Source organism: Bos grunniens, chromosome 19 (genome assembly GCF_055505025.1).
Source record: "Bos grunniens cultivar Pamir isolate PY7600 chromosome 19, Bosgru_T2T1.0, whole genome shotgun sequence".
NCBI lineage: Eukaryota > Metazoa > Chordata > Mammalia > Artiodactyla > Bovidae > Bos > Bos grunniens.
Window position 1 is genome coordinate 42,195,423 of NC_141183.1, and position 20,492 is coordinate 42,215,914.

Below are 20,492 nucleotides of genomic sequence, written 5' to 3' on the forward strand. Positions count from 1 at the left end.
GACAGCTAGGGAAGTCCCAATAAATACTGTTTTTATGCAATATTAAAAAAAAATTAAAACTAATGCAAAAAAATTACTGATGAACAAATTCCAGCATTTTAAATAAACACAAGATCTGACCATATACTTGGCATGTCTCACCTCACTCACTCTCATCTGGTCCTATCAAGAATTTGTTTCTTTAAAGTATTGCACTAAAATATTATTTCTTGATTACTGAATTTTGGCACCCCCTTAAATGCTGTATCCAAGGTGAATACCTCATATGCCTTACTCTAGTCCTGGCCCCATGCTTTTAGTATTTTCATTTCTGTGGTGGTCTGGCAAACTGGGTGAACACTTGGGCTACAATCAATGATTTTCTGTGCCAGTAAAATCCAGGTACAGATCTGGGTTCAGGCACGTGACTTATAATTTCTGTGACGTTCACTATACTCACTTCTTCTAAAGGTGCTTCAGGGCACAATTAAGAGGAGGCAAATCTGTCCTCCACTTCTGGGTTTACTTAACAGATCCCTTGCTCTGGGCTTTTTAAGGCTGCTTTAGGTAAACAACGAGCAGCTTACTTAAAATATTCTTTTTCGTTGAAGCTAAGTTAAGAAAAAGAAAATACTGTATACGAGCAAGAGGAGGTGGGGGTGTCTGGAGCAATACTTGGTGGCCACAGTGGGAGCCTGCAGCCTCCCTGGACTGTGTGAGGTTCCACACACCTGACACCAAGATGAGACAAGTTACAGCTCCTGACCAGACCCTACGTTTCCCTGTTCCAAAATCACCTTCCTTAGTAGCTGGGGCTGGGGCTGAGGAGAGTCTGTCTGAGGAAAAGGTTTGCGAATGGCAAGGCTCGTTTTGAAAGCTTCTTCCTGGACTTAGGAATAGTACTGTGCTGAAGATGGATGTGTGTTTAACAGTTTCCCATTTTTATTACCTGAGGACAAAGAAAAAAAAGATAAAAATAGACATTTAACCACACAAATAATTTACATTACTGTCTTCTTTATGACTATGAAATAATAAGATAAAATTAAATCAAGAGCAATAACAATTTCGGCACAGTGGTTACTAGGCAAAAACTGGCATTTACGCTCTCTCTGGAAAACAAACTGAAATAAGAAGACTCATAAACTGAGTGTTGGGAGTGCAGCGTGAAATTTTTCTTGGTTGAAATCTTCACTGAATTTTTAAGTAAAAAGTGTATTAAGCTGCTGTTTCCTTCCATTATTCCTTTCATTACACGGGCCAGTGGCAGGCAGGCATTTGTTGTCAAGATGCCTCGTGGCAGAGCCAGCCTTGTTGAAACCCTAGTCCTTAGCTTGGGGTTAATATAAAGAGAGAGGAGAGAAGAAACAGGTGCTCAGGAGTCTACATCCGCTCCAGGTCTTGAGAACCTTATTATGTCTCCTGGACGTATGTGCCTTCCATCTCACCAAAAACATCAGCAGAGAAATGGGGGGGGGGGGATAAATAAAAACAAAGCAGAGAAAGAGATGAAGCCCTAGGACTGGCAGGAGCCATGGAGAGGCTGCCCAGTTTATTCCTCCACCATCTGACAAACTGGGGCCTGAACTATGCCTGATGGATGCCAGTCTCTTCTCCTTTGTATCTCCCCTCAATAACTCTCTGAGGCCTTGGCATCCCTACTGTAGGGGTTGAGGTGGGGGTTGGGGAGGAAAAATCAAGATAAGCACTTCCTTGTTTGCAGTTGAGGCACAGAAATTAGTGACTTCTTTGTGTCAAGAGATCAATCTAGCATATCTCACCCTTAGGCAATTTCCTGAAATTTTCTTCCCTTTAGCATTGGTGGCTTCTCCAGTGGCTCAGCAGGTAAAGAACCCACCTGCAATGCGGGAGACCTGGGTTCAATCCCTGGGTTGGGAAGATCCCTTGGAGAAGGGAAAGACTACCCACTCCAGTATTCTGGCCTGGGGAATTCCATGGACTGCGTAGTCAGTCCATGGGGTTGCAGAGTCAGACACAACTGAGCCACTTTCACTTCACTTCACTTTCTGTGGTATCAGGACGGTCTCTGTGTGGGTGTTGTGAAAATTTTTTAATGTTTCTTGACATTTCTGTTTTAGTTCATCATCTGCAGTTTTTTGATGAGCCCACCACAGCTACGACTTTTCCAGTATGATTATCCTCGGTGGAGCATCATCCTGGGTTACTGCATAGGAACCTCATCTTTCATCTGCATCCCCACATATATAACCTATCGGCTGATTGTCACTCCAGGGACACTTAAGGAGGTATGTGCTAGTCAGTGTGTGTGTGGACTGGTAATTGTTTGGGAAGAAAAGGGTTCTTATGCTCTATTCAAAGGAGAGAAGTCCACCGCAAGGATTCACCAAGAGGCTCTCAGCCTTATATAATCATATACCTACATCACTATGTAGCCTCTGATAGCTGCCACTGTCATCTTAGGGCATCTCCCATAAGCCTCAAGTATGAAGGTGAATGAGTGAGCTGTTGTCTGGATGCGCCACAGTGCACAGCCTGGTATATAGCATTCTAAACATATTAGGAAACTGCTTTGCCTCCTGCATTCCATTGAGCACAGACATCAGATCAGTGGTGTCTGGAGCAATAACACAAATTTGATTTAAGTGGATTTACTTTAAATCCACTTAAGTAGAGATTATGGTGGAAAATGTCTGTGGTCACTTTTCTAACAGCAATGTGATAAGGGCTATTTCAAAAATCATCACTAAATAAGGATGTTACAACAATATTATGTGCGTGTGTGTTAGTTGCTCAGTCGTGTCCGACTTTTTGAGACCCCGTGGACTGTAGCCCACCAGGCTCCTCTGTCCATGGGATTCTCTAGGCAAGAGTACTAGAGTGGGTTGCCATTCCCATCTCCAGGGGATCTTCCCGACGCAGGGATCAAACCCAGGTCTCCTGCATTGCAAGTGGATGCTTTACCATCTGAGCTACTAGGGAAGCCCAATAATATCATAGTTTTAGCTTACGTTACTGGAGAAAAAAAAAAGCTGCCACTATAATAGCAGGATTTGTGTCAGTAAATGAATAGTGTGCTGTAAAAATTTCAATAACAGAACCTTACAATTTGTATAAGATTGTATATATTTTAAAGTATCTTCATGTAGATTACCTTACTTTGTTATTAAAATACTTCGTGAGGTAGATGGGCAGGTATCCTTAGCAAAGATACTGAATCTGGGAATGCTGATGCTCACGGTTTCCCTATTTCAGTGACTTGTATAGGGATGCACAGTACAGGGAAGCTCAGAATCCAGGGCTTCTGGGTTTTGGTCCAATGCCCTTTCATTCTTAGGTGCAGCTTCTCTTTTGTGTCCTCAGGGTACTAATGGTTTGCGGATGTAGACATTGGCTCTAGAGGTTAGGGAGACGAGTTGTCACTTTTCATCCTGCGCTGTCAGAGTTAGTAGTTCAGGCCACCAGGATTCCCAGCAATGTTAGCAAAATTGAAAATGCTGGGTTGTTACTTGCTTGGTTGTGTTTCATGCCACAGTGAGGGTACTGTGGCAGGAGAGCCTGAAGAAGAGGCTGCTTACAGAAGTCCGTGGGTGGGTGCTTTTGCCAGAGGCGAGCTCAAAGGTGAAAAGTGGTATTTGGGGGAAAGCTAGAGGGATGTGCTCTCTAACAACCTGAGATCAGAGCTGGGCTAGTCTGTGGGCTCTTAGAGGCAAAACTCAAATATGAGTTTATCACACTCATCTTCCTAAAACATTTCACAAGAAACATGAAGTGAGAGCCTGAGGCAATTACATAGCACCTCTTTTCTGAGAACTGAGACTGCTTCTTTTTGCAAATAGAAAAACTGAATTCTAGGTGAACAGAACTCTGCAAGGAGTTCCTAATTTCCTACTCCCAGAACAGCCCTATTACAACCTCATTTCTCCCAAAGGGCCGTGGATGCTGGTGTTGTCTGAAATATATGTTCAGGCCAGAGCCACTGTGTCTGCTCCTTCAGGCTGTTTTTTATGGCAGTCATGACAGCCCACTGACCCCGCTCACCAAACCCAGAGGCCAAGGTCAGGGTTGCGCATTCAGGTCAATACATTTCAGTATTCTTTGGTCACAGACTGTACCTCAAGTCTTGGTCATCTTTCTTGCAAATTCCCGTTGGCCACAAGGAAATGCTACCCAAAGGTGTACAATTAGAGAGCTCAGATCCGTTAGTAGTAGAGAAGGCTGACTGCAGGGCCACCAGATGGGAAACAGTGGGTTAGGAAGCATCACGATACAGCCAATCAAGGGGGCCTGGGAGGGAAAAAGACTATGGCAAGTCACTTACCTTCTCTGGGCCTTAGTTTCTTCATATTTAACACGTGCTCACTGAACTGGATTAACATTTCCAAAGTGTGTTGTAAGCAGCTGTAGTTCCATGGGATATCAATTAAGTGTTACTGCTGGGGAAATGTTACATGGTCAAATAATTTTGCAGAATGCTGGATTAAGGCAAAGTTAAACAGGTCTCTTTACAACAGGACTTCTGAAAAGCCTTAACATGCCTATATGCATGCTTAGTTTCTAAGAGGAATAAAGCATGTTTTTGCCAAGCACCCCAAGGGACTATTAATTTTTTTGTGAATACCAGACTTTATGGTCTATAACATTCTATATATGAGGGAGGGAGAACTCATATGACATTTTGGTATGTTTTTTTTTTTTTTAAAAGACTAAGAGTAAAGTAAATTTCATAACTCTTCTGGGCCCTAGCCACATACAAGGCTGGAGTTTGTGGAGTAAGTCACCACCTGCTCACCTGTAATTTAGAGCCTGTCACGGGCATCTGCAACCTGGAGGTCTCAAGGTTGGAGTCATCACCTGGATTAGGTGACTGTCAGAGAAGCCCTTAGTGACCTGCAGAAAGACACTGGGAATATGGTCCCTAATAAAATCATGAAGATGGTAACAGTGATCCAGTGCTTGCATGATCACCTTGCAGAAGGCCAGGGACTGGAAAATTTTGAGAGCAGTAATAGTCTGGCAACTGGAATGCTGCCCAAATACGGGAAATAAGTGTACCTGGCCTTTTGGGAAATAAGCAGTAAGAAGGGCAGCAGAATGGGCAAGTAGAGGTTACAGCACAAAACCTTTTGTGCTTTTCTCTGTGGGTCTTGCTTCTGCCATACGCCTGACTGCTCTTCTCTCTCTGCACAGTATAGCTTCACTGAAGACTAGTTAGAGTGATGTGTCCAGTTCTCAAAAGGCCTAATTCTCCTTTATCAGTTATGGGTTACAGATTCATCTTTGAGAAAGAACGGTTTGTGAAAATTTGCTTTCTGTGACCAGACATGTCCAGGTAGCTGATGAGCACTGTAGTAACTCCTTTTTAAATGGATTCCCAGGGTGAGGTTTCATTACAGTCATCAGGAACACAACACGAACAATTTTGTGAATTTCATTACCTATGAGAATGGGAACTTTTAAAATTCCATAGGCCCTGCTCCTTAAAGAAGAATAACTCCCAGAACCAAGAAATAAAAGATTAAAGGGGACCACATACTTTTCAATCCAAAATAAAAGGACAAGTAGCAGAGCCTCACCTAAAATCAATAAATCAAAATATACTTTCAGATCCAATTTTGCTTTGCTAACCATAGGTTCAGATTTTTGGCTATCAAAGATTTTACTGAGCAACTGAGTATTTTCTTTCCTAAACCTCTGCAGTGCTCCCTACATCTCTGAGCTGTTTCACGTCACCCTAATGCTAAGTTTTACAAGGCAGGCTGTGTATTTCATACCCAAACCCAAGCATATTTCAGATCTGTCCAAAAGCTCCTATGCACCCCAGCTGTTTCTATGGTAAAGATTCTCAGTCTTTTCCCTGTAATGAGTACTATGTCAAAATGAGATTGCTTTAGCAATGATGATTTGAATGGGCACATCTTTTAAAATTATGTAATAATTTGCACCCTTGTATGAACTAACTACAGGTGAATTCATTAAGGCAGTAACATCTTGGTTGTTCCAGTGACTGAGCACTATCCACTGTGACTGTAATGTGTATGCAGGGCACAAGGAGCCTGGCTGAGGTGGGGGGAACCAGAATCCAGTGCTCATTCTGCTCCCCAAGCCCTGTGGGCCACATGAAGCCTCCTCTATCCAGAGAAATGGATGTCCTTTCCCAGACCATCAAAGGCATGTTATGGGCCAGCACTGGTTCTATTCAAGGGTCATCATTTTCTCCTATTAGTGTTAGAGTGACTTTTTAGTTTACAGATGCTTTTATATAGTTCCTTTATATGGCATTTCTACCCATATTTGAGAACAAACAAATTAGGGATTCCTTTCGTTTTTAAATTTCTTTCTTTGGCTGTACCTCATGGCATGCAGAACTTCCCCGACCAGGGATCAAACCTGCACCCCCTGCAGTGAAAGCTGGACTGCCAGGGAAGCCCCAGGATTCCTTTCTTAACAAGTCAATAAAACTATTCCAATTTACTATTAACCACCATTTAAATGCTATTTAACCTTTAATATTAATGTTGAAAAAAACTTTAAGCATTAAATTACAAGAATATTTATAACATCGTATCTTCTTCCTAACAGCGTATTATTAAAGGTATCACGCCAGAAACACCGACAGCAATTCCCTGTGGGGACATCCGCTTGAATGCTGTGTAAAACATCAACAAAAGGAAGATGGCTTCCCAATAACCTCTTCCTCCAGTCCTGACAAGTCACACATCACCTTCTCCCTCTAAGTCAATGAGTTTCCGGCTAAGCCTATCAATGGAAGGGCCTTCTTCATAGAGACACAGTCCCAAAAGACTACGGTGCCCAGATTTTTTCGGCCTCCAGTCACTTTGTGTGAAATCTCCGGGACATGTTACCACGTTAGACTCTGTGATGCAGCTAAAGTGGACTGCTTTGAATGTGTGAAGCTGTGTATGAAAACCACCATGTCATCATTAGGACTAGTTTAGGATCAAGTCTGTGAAAGTCTCCTATGTCATTCCTTCTTATGATCATCAGTATCTAATATCGTTTGCTTCCAAAGATTTCAACTGCTCATGACTGCATAAACCATGTAGGAAAAAACAGGGATACTGTCTTGCTAGCCATATGTTTTCTGAGTAGCAGAGAATCCTATAGCTGGAGTCTATTAGAACCCTGTAACCTGTGTGCTGCTGTGGAATCAGGAGAGGAAGATTTAAGAAGCTAAATTGAAAAAATAATGTGTATGTGTGAGCATGTGTGTCTGTGTGTACAACTGTTCCAGTGTATCCTTACCCATTACAAACTATATGAATTTCCTCTAGTTTTTTTTTACATTAACAAATTCCACCTACTGAAATTTGTATGTATGTTATTATTTAAAGGGTATAATGACTATGACAGGCTCTGCCACCTATTCCAAGGACACTGCTTTAGCCCATATGCTTTCCTCTATGGGCTGGCCTTTAATATTTGCTGCACTTCACTGCCATCTTCCTGTCTCTCTCTACTAAACATACAGGGTAACAGTCCACAGGCTAATCTGGCCTATTTCATTAGTCACTGTGGCTTGGCTGTGAACTACTCTGAAGATGAATATTGATAAATGCATCTTCAGTGTTCAGTTGGCTATCTGGTTTAAGCTCTGTCTACTTCAAATGACTGAGTTTGACCACTAAGGTTATTTTGCTTTGTGAAGAGCAGATAAATCTAATTCTCAGAGGGTGTAGAGGTCTGACACCCTGACCTAAACCAAGGTCATCCTCAATCCAAAAGTAATTAAGAGAGTCTGGTAAGTGAACCTCCTCCCAACTCCTTGACTTTTCCTGGGTGGTCATCAGGATAGTGGGCCCTCCAGATAATTTTCAAGATTGAGTCTAAATAAGGCTGATTGGAAAACCACATAAAACCCTTAATACAGATCTAGTAAATGTGACTTCAGTGGCTTGGGACACTCAGATGCATAGGTAGAGAAGCAAATTTTACCATGTAGTGACATTTCCTTAACCAAAACCTTAAAGGCAGTAAAGCCTAGTCAATGATAAAAGGACTCAATCTTCTGGCCCCGTATCACATCAGTCCTCTACATGAATCTAATTCAATCCTAACAACCTTACAGAAAGAAGATCCCTATAGTAGAGGCCTAATTTCATCCAATTATAGATCTTTCTCCCTTGGCTTCCTTTCCCCAACAATAATCCCCAGCCACCTTCCTGTATTCCACTACATCCTTCTATTTCTGATGCCCTGCTTTCCCCAGTGGGGTATTTTCCCCATAGATGTCAGCTGCTGAGAAATTTCCCAAATTATCAGAGGAAAAGAGGAGGGGGATTTAAGATGACTCTTAGTGACCTACCTTATCTTTGCCTTTTCATTCCTTCTTGCTACCTTATGTCTTCTCTTTGCTTTCTAGGGTGCTGAAAGGAGAGAGGTGATATAAGTGGCAGTGTATTTGGTGGTAAATAGCTTTGCAAATTTTAAGAACTTGCTTTATATGGATTCTCCCCCTCTCACACACGCTTATACGTTTTCCAAAGATACCATTTTTTAAACAGCACTTTTTCAAACAAAGAGTTTTGTCAAGCCAGGTGTTATACAGGTGTTTTGAAAATTTTCAAATGTCACTAGACTTTAAAAAAATCCAAAATCTCTCTTCAATATAGTCTGCATTTACTTGATTCCTATTTATCAATACTACTCTGAATATTTTTTAAGGAAAACTTAGTTGGTAGACCAACTTTAAAATAATCTTTTAAAGACCTTTTACATCTAATGTAGTATTTACATAAAAGCAAAAAATAAAAATGGAATGAACTGTAAAGTGCTGAAGTTAATTTCTTTTCTGTAATTTACTAGTAAGAAATAGGGAACAGACAAGACACAACAAAAGAATGGAGGCCAATTCAGTTGACTGAGATTGTTCCTACATGTTGATATGTAATGGAGTCCAAACAATTTATCTCCATTCCAAAAAACTTGAGACCCATTTAAAACTTACTCCATTTGTTGTGTGGAATGCATGACTTGTAACCTAAATTCACTGCCCTGGCTGCCCCATCCGGAGATGGAAGCAAAGACCCCTACAAACCCACCCAGTCAATCAATGTATTAGCTCCAAAATCATATAATGACAAATCAAATAATGAATCTCAAAGTAAGGCAAAGTGATTCTGTGAGATTAGTCACTCTCTCACCATCCTCTCTTTTTATGCAGCTTGTTAATTTGGTGCCACCAATACCAAACAAAATTTTAAGTACAAAGTTCCACTTATCCACCCCAAATCTCCTTAAAAAGGGAGACTATTCCCCTAGAATTAGAACTGTTCTCTCTGAAAAGTAGGAAAGACTGACCTGGTATGTTCTATCTGTTGTACAGTTGATTTGGAGGTCATCGTCAAAGCAAAGCTTAAAACCACGGAATGCAGCAGCTTAACTGTGCTGTTCTTACGCATATTAAGACAATCATTAGCTATCCAATGGTACAATCCATGCCCGGTTCCTTTCGTAGCATGTCTTTCGGCTCATAAATCAACACCTGGTGCTTAAGATATCATTAAAATAAGGCAGTATTCAGAAGGCATTTTCTCCATTTTTTTGGTCAGAGACAGTTGGGAAGAGCAGTAGATCCCTCAAAGAGACTATTACAATCTGTCATCACCATAAACCAATGAAAACAAAACAGTTCTACGCCAAGTAGGAAGTTGTATACTTCAGTCATCATGGAGCTCACCTGTTACTTACAAGGAGAGTTACACAAAAGGCTATAAATTAGGAAGGTAAATTTAGAAAGTGCTTGCAAAGTATGCTGGAGACTGAAATTGATAAATCCAAATATTGAAGAAAAAAACAAACATTAAGACAAGGTATATCCCTATACTGTAGAAAGATTTCCTGGTGAAACATTCTGAATTTTTTTCTCCAATATCACAGATAAGCCAGTGATATATATTAAAATGTGTCCTGTTTAGTTCCATGGAAGGACTATTTCAAAAGCTCTAAATCTTTTGTTATTTTTATAGTATTACCTTTCCCCCTCATTGGTTAACTGTCTCTAAATTTCAATGATGGAACAATGCTTTAAAGTTCAGATAACTACATTAGAGGGCAGAAACAAACCTACTTACTTTCTCTACTCTTCCTGGGATCTAGAAATTTCTAAAGAAATATTTCCTCTCCTAGAATGACATAATACTCCTCTCAATTTTTTAATAGGCATTTACTACAATGGAAAAGATGGAATCTTAAGTATGTCTTTGCTTGTGTAACATATAGTTGGAATCCATTTAGTACTGTTTCTACATTAGGTGTATCAAAACAAATTTTGTAATGATTCACAATATATTTCAATTGAAATTTAAGCTTGTATTTCTCTTAACACCACCTCATAATATCCATACCAAACTGCTCTACCACCAATCAAGTTTTACTTCCTTATCAAAAACAGATTATCTTCCCTGGCCAAATCTACTTTGGAACCAGTGTGCACTGGTGGAGCACGTCATCAGAAAAGTTTTATGTCTGCTAAACTAAGAACCTTATCATTTAGGAGAGAGAATAGGTGATTTCAGTCCTTCAGTTCTACAACTGAAGACTATAATTATAGTAGATAATCTAACAAATTGTAAACACTGACAGTTCAAACAAATATTTAGAAAAGAGGAGCTAGCCCATCTCTAGGCTTAAAATGCCTGAAGTGAAAGTGACATACATCAAATAAATCTCTCAGAGAAATGTTGAAAATAAAGGAATGAATGAAAGTGAAAGTGTTAGTACGTCAGTTGTGTCCAACTCTTTGCATTCCCATGGACTGAAGCCTGCCAGGCTCCTCTGCCCATGAGATTCTCCAGGCCAGAATACTGCAGTGGGTAGCTGTTCCCCTCTCCAGGGGATCTTCCCAACCCAGGGATTGAACCCAGGTTTCCTGCACTGCAGGCAGATTCTTTACCATCTGAGCCACCAGGGAAGCCCCAAATACCTAAATTTCCATAAACAAGAATATTTGCTAATTTTTAAAAAAAGTTACTTGATTCTTACTCGAACTCTAATATTAGAAGTATACCTTATCTTAAAACTGATACATGAAAAATGCAAAGTTTAAAGGATAAAATTAGGGACTTATGTAAAATAAGAATTTGCAGTTATTTCTCCAGTAACATTTAAATATGATCTACATATTTACATGATCTACAGTGATTTACAAAAAAACACAAAAAACATTTTCAGGATACTTTGTGTTGAACGTATCAATGGTAGCGATTTAGTCGCTAAGTTGTGTCCGACTCTTGCAACGCCATGGACTGTATAGCCTGCCGGGCTCCTCTGTCCTTGGGAATTCTCCAGGAAAGAATACTGGAGTGGGTTGCCATGTCTTCCTCCAGGGGATCTTCCCAACCCAGGGATCGAACCCCGGTCTCCTGCATTGCAGGGCAGATTCTTTACCAACTGAGCTATGAGGGAAGCCCTGAAAGTATCAATGGGGTGCTTCAAATTCTGGACTATATACAGTTAACTGAATTATATAAATGGTACTTCATTTTCCTCATCTTTAGTTTCTTCTTCCACATGATTTATAGCTAAGAATAAATAAATATTTTCTACTATTCACCTCTGTCAACTGTGGTTATATGAAATTGTCCAATGTTATTTTTTTCATGAAACATTTAAACTTCAGTGACAGAATTAAACCTGTTTATACAAAATAAAGAGTCCCCTCTTTAAGATGCATGAAATGCCCATGTACTCATTTATGCAATTTAGTCACAGATGTTCCAAGTTATATTTTAAGACATCAGTAAATGCCTTTTGTTGTTAACTACTACTGTAGTAACTCTTAACATCATGATGAATAGACTGTCTCATTAAAAAGAAGAAAAAAACAGAATGAAACAAAAATCCCTTCCAAACTCTTAAGGTTAAAAGAAAAATCTTAACTGCGTATTGTCAAAATATCCCCCAAAATATCACTGCATGTGATCTGCAAATATTTAGTATCAAAAGTACCTAGAATTAGAAATATTAAATTTCAGTAAAGCAAAATGAATTATTATAATCTGTGCAGAGCTTCAGTTTATAATGTACTTTCACAGATACCAGGTTTCCCTGGTGGCTCAGATGGTAAAGAATCTACCCACAATGCAGGAGACCCGGGTTCAATCCCTGGGTTGGGAAGATTCCCTGGAAAAGGAAATGGCAACCCACTACAGTATTTTTGCCTGGAGAATTCTGTGGACAGAGGAATCTGGTGTGCTAAAGTCATGGAGTCGCAAAGAATTGGACACGACTGAGGCAACTAGTACTTTCACAAGTATCATGTCACTTGATCATCAGATCTATGTGATAGATGTCATTTCCCCAGTTTTGTAGATAGGGAGTGTGAGGTACAGAGTGATTAACTGATTTGCCCAGGTTCACACAGCTGAAAAGTTCCAGAACAGGCCTTATACCTAGGTTTTCTGATTGCAGGCCAAAGATTATTTGCATGAAAGTGAAAGTCACTCAGTCGTATCTGACTCTGAGACCCTGTAGACTATACAGTCCATGGAATTCTCCAGGCCAGAATACTGGGGTGGGTAGCCATTCCATTCTCCAGGGAATCTCCCCAACCCAGGGATCGAATCCAGGTCTCCCACATTGCAGATGGATTCTTTACCAGCTGAACCACAAGGGAAGCCTATTATTTGCATGTCTATCTTTAAAAACATCATCCATATAAAACTCCTAGAAGAGAGCATAGGCTAAACATTCTCTGACATAAATCATACCAATGTTTTCTTAGGTCAGTCTCCCAAGGCAATAGAAAGAAAAACAAATGGGAATTAATCAGACTTAGAAACATTTGCATAGCAAAGAAAACCATAAAGTGAAAAGACAACCTATGGAATGGGAGAAAATATTTGAAAATAATGCAACTGACAAGGGCTTAATGTACAAAATACATAAACAGCCCATACAACCCAATCGAAAAATGGGCAGAAAACCTAGAGAGTTTTCCAAACAAAACATACAGATGGTCACAGGCACATGAAAAGGTTCTCAACATCCCTGATTATGAGAGAAATGCAAATCAAAGCTACAATGAGGTATCATTTCATACCAATCAGAATGGTGACCATTAAAAAGTCTACAAATAACAAATGCTGGAGAGTGTGCGGAAAAAACAGAATCCTTCTACAATGCTTGTGGGAATGTTAAGTAGCTGCAGCCACTACGAAAAACAGCAGAGAGGTTCCTCAGAAAACTAAAAACAGAATTACCATATGGTCCAGCAATCTCACTCCTGAGCATGTATCTGGACAAAACTACAACCCAAAAAGATACATGCACTCCTTTGTTCATAGCAACACTATTCACAATAGCCAGAGACAATATCCAAGACGTGGATACAACCTAAATGTCCATTGACAGATGAATGGATAAAGAAGATGTGGTACCTATACACAATGGAATACTACTCAACCATGAAAAAGAACGCCATTTGCGACAACATGGGAAACACAAATACCGTATGATACACCTACATGTGGAATCTAAAATACAGCACAAATGAACCCATCTACAAAACAGAAACAGGCTCACAGACATAGAGAACAGATTCTGGTTTCCGAGGGGTGGGGGGAAGGCAAAGGAATAGACTGAGAGTTTGGGTTAGTAGATGCAAATTTTTACACTTAGAATGGATAAACAGCAAGGTCCTATTGTACAGCACAGGGAACTACAACCAATCTTCTGGGATAAATCATAATGGAAAAGAATACAAAAAAGAATGTATATACAACTGAGTCACTTTGCTGTATAGCAAAAATTAACACCTTAAAAATCAATTAAAGAAATATTAAAAAAAAATCATCATCCACAGAAGGCAAAATAAACAGTACTGGAACAAGAGTAAACAAGTGGAGGGAGAAGGAAAATTAAGATAGTGAATCACAGAACAGTTGTTTACCAACTCATACAATTTAAGTCCATTATTTTAGACCTCAACTATTTAAAAGAACACGTACCTAGCCATACATATAATGAATCCCTTATTTATACTGATCCAAATAACTCATTATCATTATTTAACCAAGAACTGCTACCCTGTGCTCTAGTATGACAACTCTAACAAAGGAATTCAATTCTTCACCAAAGCTGAAGACTTTTAGCCTGTCATTCATGGGCTTCCATGATCTCACCTGAAATTTTCCATTTACACTGTACTACACCCCTCTGTGTACACTCAGTCTATGCTTTTGCAGTATTTGTCACTGTCACTGATAAGACTTAGTATAGAACCTCTATATATGGAACTGTAATAAACTACTGTATTTTTAAGAGTGTATTAAACAAGACATGTTCATAAATAGGCTACCCAGTTCTTTAGCTAATTTTTTTTATTTAAGGTATCTCCATCTTTTCACCCTTAGCTAAAACTCATTTATATACATAACTAATTTAATATCTTGCTAAGGTTTCACAAAAGAGGAATGACGGCATGACACGAGTGACATTTTAAATGTGACAGTTTTAAATAAGCATCAATTAAATGGTACAAATGTATCACAATTTTTATAAAAGAGAGGTATGTTGTGAGCTAAAAAGCTTAGACAAGATCTGTGATTTATATTTTATACTTTAATACAAATTTTAGGACATAAAATGATATTCTCCATTCAAATCCACATTATTATTATCTGAAACACAATATTTATAAAATAAACAGCTCCTGCAACAAAATCAACAATAGAAGAGTTGTTTAAATTATTTTTTAATGGTCATAGTAGAGCCAATTTTCCTCATATTACCTATGAGGATTTAGCAGTCTCTTTAGGTTACTTGAATATAACCAAGAATGTCATACTGATAAGTAAATATTACATATTAACTTAGTTAAACATTCAAGATAAAAGGACTGACTTCTGACTTAACCTAAACCCAAAATGAATTTTGAAAATATATTTTAAAATACCCTCCCAACCACTCAACACACTTCTTTATGTGTTCACACAGCATGTTTCAGGAGCTGTAATTTTCTGTGCTTCCATAGGTCTTTCTACTGGGGCAGCCATCAATCATCTTCTTTCTCAATATATGTCTTTGCATTAATCCTTGCCATTTGCCGGGCCAAGTATCTGTCTCTTGCTGACGTTACAGTTTCTTCATTGCTCCGCTTTGCAAACTTGTTCACAGTCTCGTGCAGCCTCTCCTGTTCTTTGCCTGTCTCTTGGCATTCCTCTGTGATTCTGTGTTTTGCTCCCAATGATGCTTCAGAACTAGAGGGTTTCTCTGGGTTTCTTTCTTTGTCCTTTTCCATGTCTCTCATTTTACTGGCTCTTTCCTGGTTAACAAACCTATCCTTTGCCCTAGAATTTGGGCTGCTTTCCTTTCTGTCTCGATTTCTTTCTGAAGATTCAACACTGACTTCTCGTTTTTCTCTATCTCTGTATTTATCACTATTTTCATATCTTTCTTTTCTTGCTTTCACATGCTCTTCCTTTTCTTTGCTTTTCTCTTCCTTCTCGCATCCTTTCTCATTGTGTCGGTCATAATTATTTCGTTGTCTCTGTCTTTCCTGTTCTCTGGAGGGATATTTCTCCCTGTCTTTCTCCCTTTTCCATTCTCTGTCATTCCTTTCTCTCTCGTCTCTTCCCCTCAGTCTCTCTTCTTCATGCCTCTTCCAGTGGGAATCTCTGTGACTGGACTCTCTGTGCCTATGGGAATCCCTTTTTTCTTTTCGAGAATCACGGTCAGTGTGGTAGCTGTCCTGCTCCCTGGCTGGTCTCTCTTGGTGTTCATCTTCCCTTTTCTCATGGCCTCTTGACCTGGAACTTTTTGTGTGGCATTGGGTGCCATGTTCTCTTTCCTCACTAGATGACGGTGAGCGGGCAGGATTCCTGTGATGCTTGGAGTGACTGCTTAGAGTCTCCGTGCCCTTTTCCCTTCTGCAGTTCCCTTTATCCCCCTCCATTTCATCATTCTCACTGCTCTTAGCATCAAAGTCACTGTCTGCATCTGGGTTTTCCTCTACTTTCACACCAGTTTGGCGAATGCAGTTCTCAGGAGGTATTCTGCTCTCTGAACTTACTTCATCAGAATATCCTTTTGATTTCTCTTCTTTTATCTCAGACCTTAAGAAAAATAATGTAACACAAAATGCCACATTATTAATAATAGTAAGTTCTATAAATAAATTCATGGAATTTTTATCAGTACTTAAGTCAATACACTTACAACTGTATTTACTTTCTGATTATCCCAAATTCAAAAAGGTGCTGATGTCGATTTACCTGGTAAACATCTATCATTAGTATATTCTAATCATTCAGATTATTTTCAATAGAAATAATCTGGTAGAAATGAAAAAGTAAAAATCAGCCCTTCTGTATAGACCACTAGAACCTTCAGGTAGGGGTCTGTGGAAAGTTTTCTAGAACCTTCAGGTAGGGGTCTGTGGAAGGTCTTCCTTTTTGCCAAACAGACAACAAATAATTAGGAAAAGGCATATTCTGGAATAAGTACTAGTTTTCAACAAGAAGTTCAAGTTGTGGCTCTTTGATGAATTTTTATTTTTATTTCTTTCTAAAAAATACTTAAAATAGTCCTGGAAAAAGATGAAGATAAATTTTTTTCACCACAAAATGGTGACAAAATCTAATTCTAAATATCACTAAATAATCCTTCTCACGATTGAAAAGGCATCAGCCTCCTGCTATACACCTCAGCATCTATTATAACAAAATGGAAACACGTGAATCCATCCAGCTATTATGATCAGTTACATTAACACTGTTTACAACACCTGCATTTTCCCAGCTGATCAGCATGGTTGATTTATTTACATTACTCACACATTCATTCTCAGTTATCACTTATTCATTACACAAACAAAGCAACAACTATGGTTCTCAAGGAACTGCTTTCCTTAGATACAAATTTAGAACAAATTTTACCTTCAAATATATTTATGTATATATATATTTATAGCATGATAATTTCACTATTCCTATATCTTATGGGCTTCCCAGGTGGCATTAGTGGTAAACAACGCACCTGCCAATGCAGGAGATATAAGAGATGCAGGTTCAACCCCTGGGTCAGGAAGATCCCCTGGAGAAGGGAATGGCAACCCATTCCAGTATTCTTGCCTGCAGAATCCCACTGCCAGGCTCCCAGGACAGAGGAGCCTAATGGGCTACAGTCCAAGGGGTCGCAAAGAGTCAGACTTGACTGAAGCGACTTAGTATGTATAATATCTTATAATTTTATTCAAAATTCCTCCAACCCTTACTTTCTAGACCAGTACTAATAGGAATGCCAACAGAAATGAGGAATTCCCTGGTAGTCCAGTGGTTATGACTCAGTGCTTTCATTGCTGAGATCCAGGTTCCAACCCTGGTGGGGAATTAAGATTCCACCAGCTGCATAGCATAGCCAGAAAAAAAAAGTCTACAGAAATGGTAATGTCCATATCTGTGCTGTCTAATATTGTAGCCAGTAGCCAAATGTGCGAATGGAGTACTTGAAATGTGACTGATGTGACCAAAATTTTAGATTTAATTTAAAGAGCCACATGAAACTAGTGGCTACATAGCAGATAATGCATTTCTAAGCCCCTGATTATGTGAATCTTTATGTTTTACAGAGGCTAGGTCCTATTTATGAAAAGATACGTTTTTCTTTTTATGTACTATATGAACATGCAGAATTACTAAAATAAAAATATCTTGAGCTAAAGGTTTAATTAAAAAGCTGTAAATCTCTAGTTTTTCATTCAATTAGGTCAGGTTTGGCTGACAACAAAATATGCAATACTACAGTCCTCTACTTCCAGGGAGTTTAAATGATCATAGGATCACATCAGAACTCAAGGGCAGTATCTTTCTTCTAAATACTCCATATGCCACATCTCACCTGGCTTCACGAAAGCTGCATGTAGGTACTTCCTCTTCACCAACTGCTTGATTTAATAGGTGCCTATAAAATCCACTGAGATCTCTCTGCTTGGTTACATCCAAACGTGCTAAGAGAATGAAAGCAAAAGTGAGATAAATATATTCAACAAGGCAAAACGTAGTTCAGTTTTACAGGCACAGAGTATATAACATAGTGTATAAACTGGTCTCTAGATCTATATAGTCTAAGGCCAAATTTGGCCTGTGCCTTTTTCATCAATAGATTTTTACTGGAATGTAGCCCTGTTTATTTACTATCTTGTCCTGAGTGGTGCTCTAAATGAACACACCCAAGTCTTACACATGTGGTTTTCATCCATTTAAAGTTGGTGAGCACTCGACAAATAAGCTGTTTATAATTACTTATTTTACTTTGATCATGAGAAATGACCATGAGTAGAAAGCACTGCAGTAAAGCATTAAGATACTTTTTGGCCTCTGCACATCTTTGTTCTTTCTTGAATTAATGTTATTCTTTTTGTAAATGCCTAGTTAATGCTCCTTGGGTGATGTTAGTTTTCTCATCTCAGGAAAATATAACTAGGATTTAAATCTCAGTTTATATTCCCTTTGACAAATGCTGTGCTGTTACACCTTGTAATAGATGTTTTCACATTTGAAATCATTTTCTAAGGCAATGACTTGTGATGATTATAGTTTTAAGCAACAAAATAAGATATAATTAGAAAGTTGAATAGATATAACAGTTACTAAGAGTGCAACTGTGTTTTTACCTAAAATCTTCTATTTTATACTATATAACATCATATACTTTGTACCCTGTGTTCACATACATAAATTATGACAACATTGTAATCTAAAAGTTCAGTGACCGAGCAAATGGCTACCACAGGGCAGGATTCTCCTATTTCTATCTCCTTCTACCCTTCTCCTCTTTCATTTCACCTTCAAGTGCAGCAGCTCTTCTTTCCCTTTCTTCCTCTTCAGCTCTCTCTTGCAGTTTTTTCTTATAAGCAGATGTTACAAATGCCTCTTTATCATCAAATTCTCCCTTTTCCATTTCTCGTTCTCTCTGTATTTTCTTTTCCATTCTTTTTTCTTGTTCCTTTTTTCTAATTTCAACTGCTTTCAGTAAGTTGTGAATGTACTTGGGCTAGGGGATAAAATAAGATTATTTAGGAGAGAGTCAAAGATAATGAATTGTTAATATTATATTGTTATCACGAATTCATTAAGATAGAAAGTCAAACAAATAGGATCAACTTCTCAAAATTCAATATAAATTTACTAGCAAGACTGAAAATAAAATTCGTTTCAACAGAAATTTAAGTATAGACAGAATTATTCAAAACACCATTTTCTTTTTAAATCTCAAACTAAACAGGTAATTTTCCCACTGTTTTTCTCACCCTTTTTATAAAATGGTATTTTTTTTTTACTTCTTCAGACATGTGAACAGGAAACCTTTCCAACTAGTTTTTTCACATTAGTTGAAATACAATTATTTAAAATAGTAGCTTTAATATAATTTTACACCACTACTTTATTTTAGATACTGTAAGATGTAAAGATCCTTAAAAACAAGTCTATGCTTTGTTAAAGAGTGATAGAAAATTTGAAATTATCTCATTCAATCTCCACACCTTTACATTTTCGTCAAACTAAAAATTTGATTGTGATACACGTGGATGATTCAGTTAACAGCTAGGAAGCAATAAAAAATTATAAAACACAAATAAACATAAACAGGAGGAGAAGTACAAAGACTTGCCTAAGAAAAACTTTCAAAAAATAATTTGAAAAGTTTTTAAAGCAAAAAACAAAATTTATAAAATTGTTAGATAATTCTCTTGCTCCTTGTTGCTGCTGCTACTGCTAAGTCACTTCAGTTGTGTCTGACTCTGTGCGACCCCATAGACGGCAGCCCACCAGGCTCCCCCGTCCCTGGTTAGGATACTTTATATATAGCTTCCTAGATTCTAACAAATCCACACTATCTGGAACGAGGGGCTCTTTACATTTTATATACCTAAAATTTTTTGTCAGATCATTCTCGTGGTGAAATAAGGGTAAGATACAAAACACAGGTCAAAGTCAAAGAAAGTTTGTATTTTCAGCTACAAACCTTTCGGTCTTTTCCCAAAAGCAATTTGGGGTTACTTTCTTCCTTCTTTTTCTGCATTTCATCATAAATACTGTCATATTCATATACAGTAGAATCTTCTGCAAGAGCCTTCTGAATTTCAAGTTTGGTCTTTAAAAAAAAAAATTGAACGTATTTCAAAAATATAAGCCAACTAATAGATACCAGAAAAAGTCTTAAGTAGTTTTTTGGGGATAGGATCATAAATCAGAAATATGTCATAAAAATTGTTATCAACCACATTTTCAACTTAAAACACTTAGAACAGAGCCTTATAGAGAGTAAGTGTTAATTAAACATTGTGCTGTGCTTAGTCGCTCAGTCATATCTGACTCTTTGCGACCCCGTGGACTACAGACCCCCAGGCTCCTCTGTCCATGGGATTCTCCAGGCAAGAATACCAGAGTGGGTTGCCATGCCCTCCTCCAGGATATTAAACATTATTTATTACTATCTATTCCCTTAAAGATAAATAGTTGTGTGTTTAGTTCCTCAGTTGTGTCCGACTCTTTGCGAGCCCATGGACTGTA

At 38.5% G+C, this 20,492-nt stretch overlaps 2 protein-coding genes across 32 annotated transcripts in view; one reads left to right on the forward strand and one right to left on the reverse strand.

Annotated features, from left to right (window-relative positions):
* SLC6A4 (solute carrier family 6 member 4) overlaps positions 1-8,749 on the forward strand; it is a 34,917-nt gene extending 26,168 nt beyond the window's left edge. For 3 of the 4 annotated variants that reach the window (XM_086359920.1, XM_086359918.1, XM_086359921.1), the window contains 2 exons: positions 2,079-2,246; positions 6,541-8,749. In XM_086359920.1, coding sequence (XP_086216046.1) covers positions 2,079-2,246; positions 6,541-6,615 — 243 coding nt within the window. In that variant the 3' untranslated portion in view covers positions 6,616-8,749. Of the gene's footprint in view, positions 1-2,078; positions 2,498-6,540 lie in introns of those variants that run through there. The other variant, XM_086359917.1, reaches the window with a different exon arrangement.
* Positions 1-20,492, reverse strand: part of NSRP1 (nuclear speckle splicing regulatory protein 1) — a 62,562-nt gene that overhangs the window by 2,505 nt on the left and 39,565 nt on the right. For 4 of the 28 annotated variants that reach the window (XR_015148144.1, XR_015148149.1, XR_015148126.1 and 1 more), the window contains 6 exons: positions 19,945-20,073; positions 18,765-18,972; positions 17,818-17,926; positions 9,280-9,469; positions 8,285-8,345; positions 4,280-4,391 (listed from right to left, as the gene is read on the reverse strand). Coding sequence is in view for 4 of the 28 variants with exons in the window: in XM_086359926.1 (XP_086216052.1) it covers positions 14,975-16,034; positions 17,818-17,926; positions 18,765-18,972; positions 19,945-20,073 (1,506 nt within the window). In the remaining 24 variants the exon portion in view is untranslated. Of the gene's footprint in view, positions 1-710; positions 929-4,279; positions 4,395-4,750; positions 4,862-8,284; positions 8,346-9,279; positions 9,470-14,521; positions 16,035-17,817; positions 17,927-18,764; positions 18,973-19,944; positions 20,074-20,492 lie in introns of those variants that run through there. The other 24 variants (XM_086359926.1, XM_086359923.1, XM_086359922.1 and 21 more) reach the window with 13 other exon arrangements.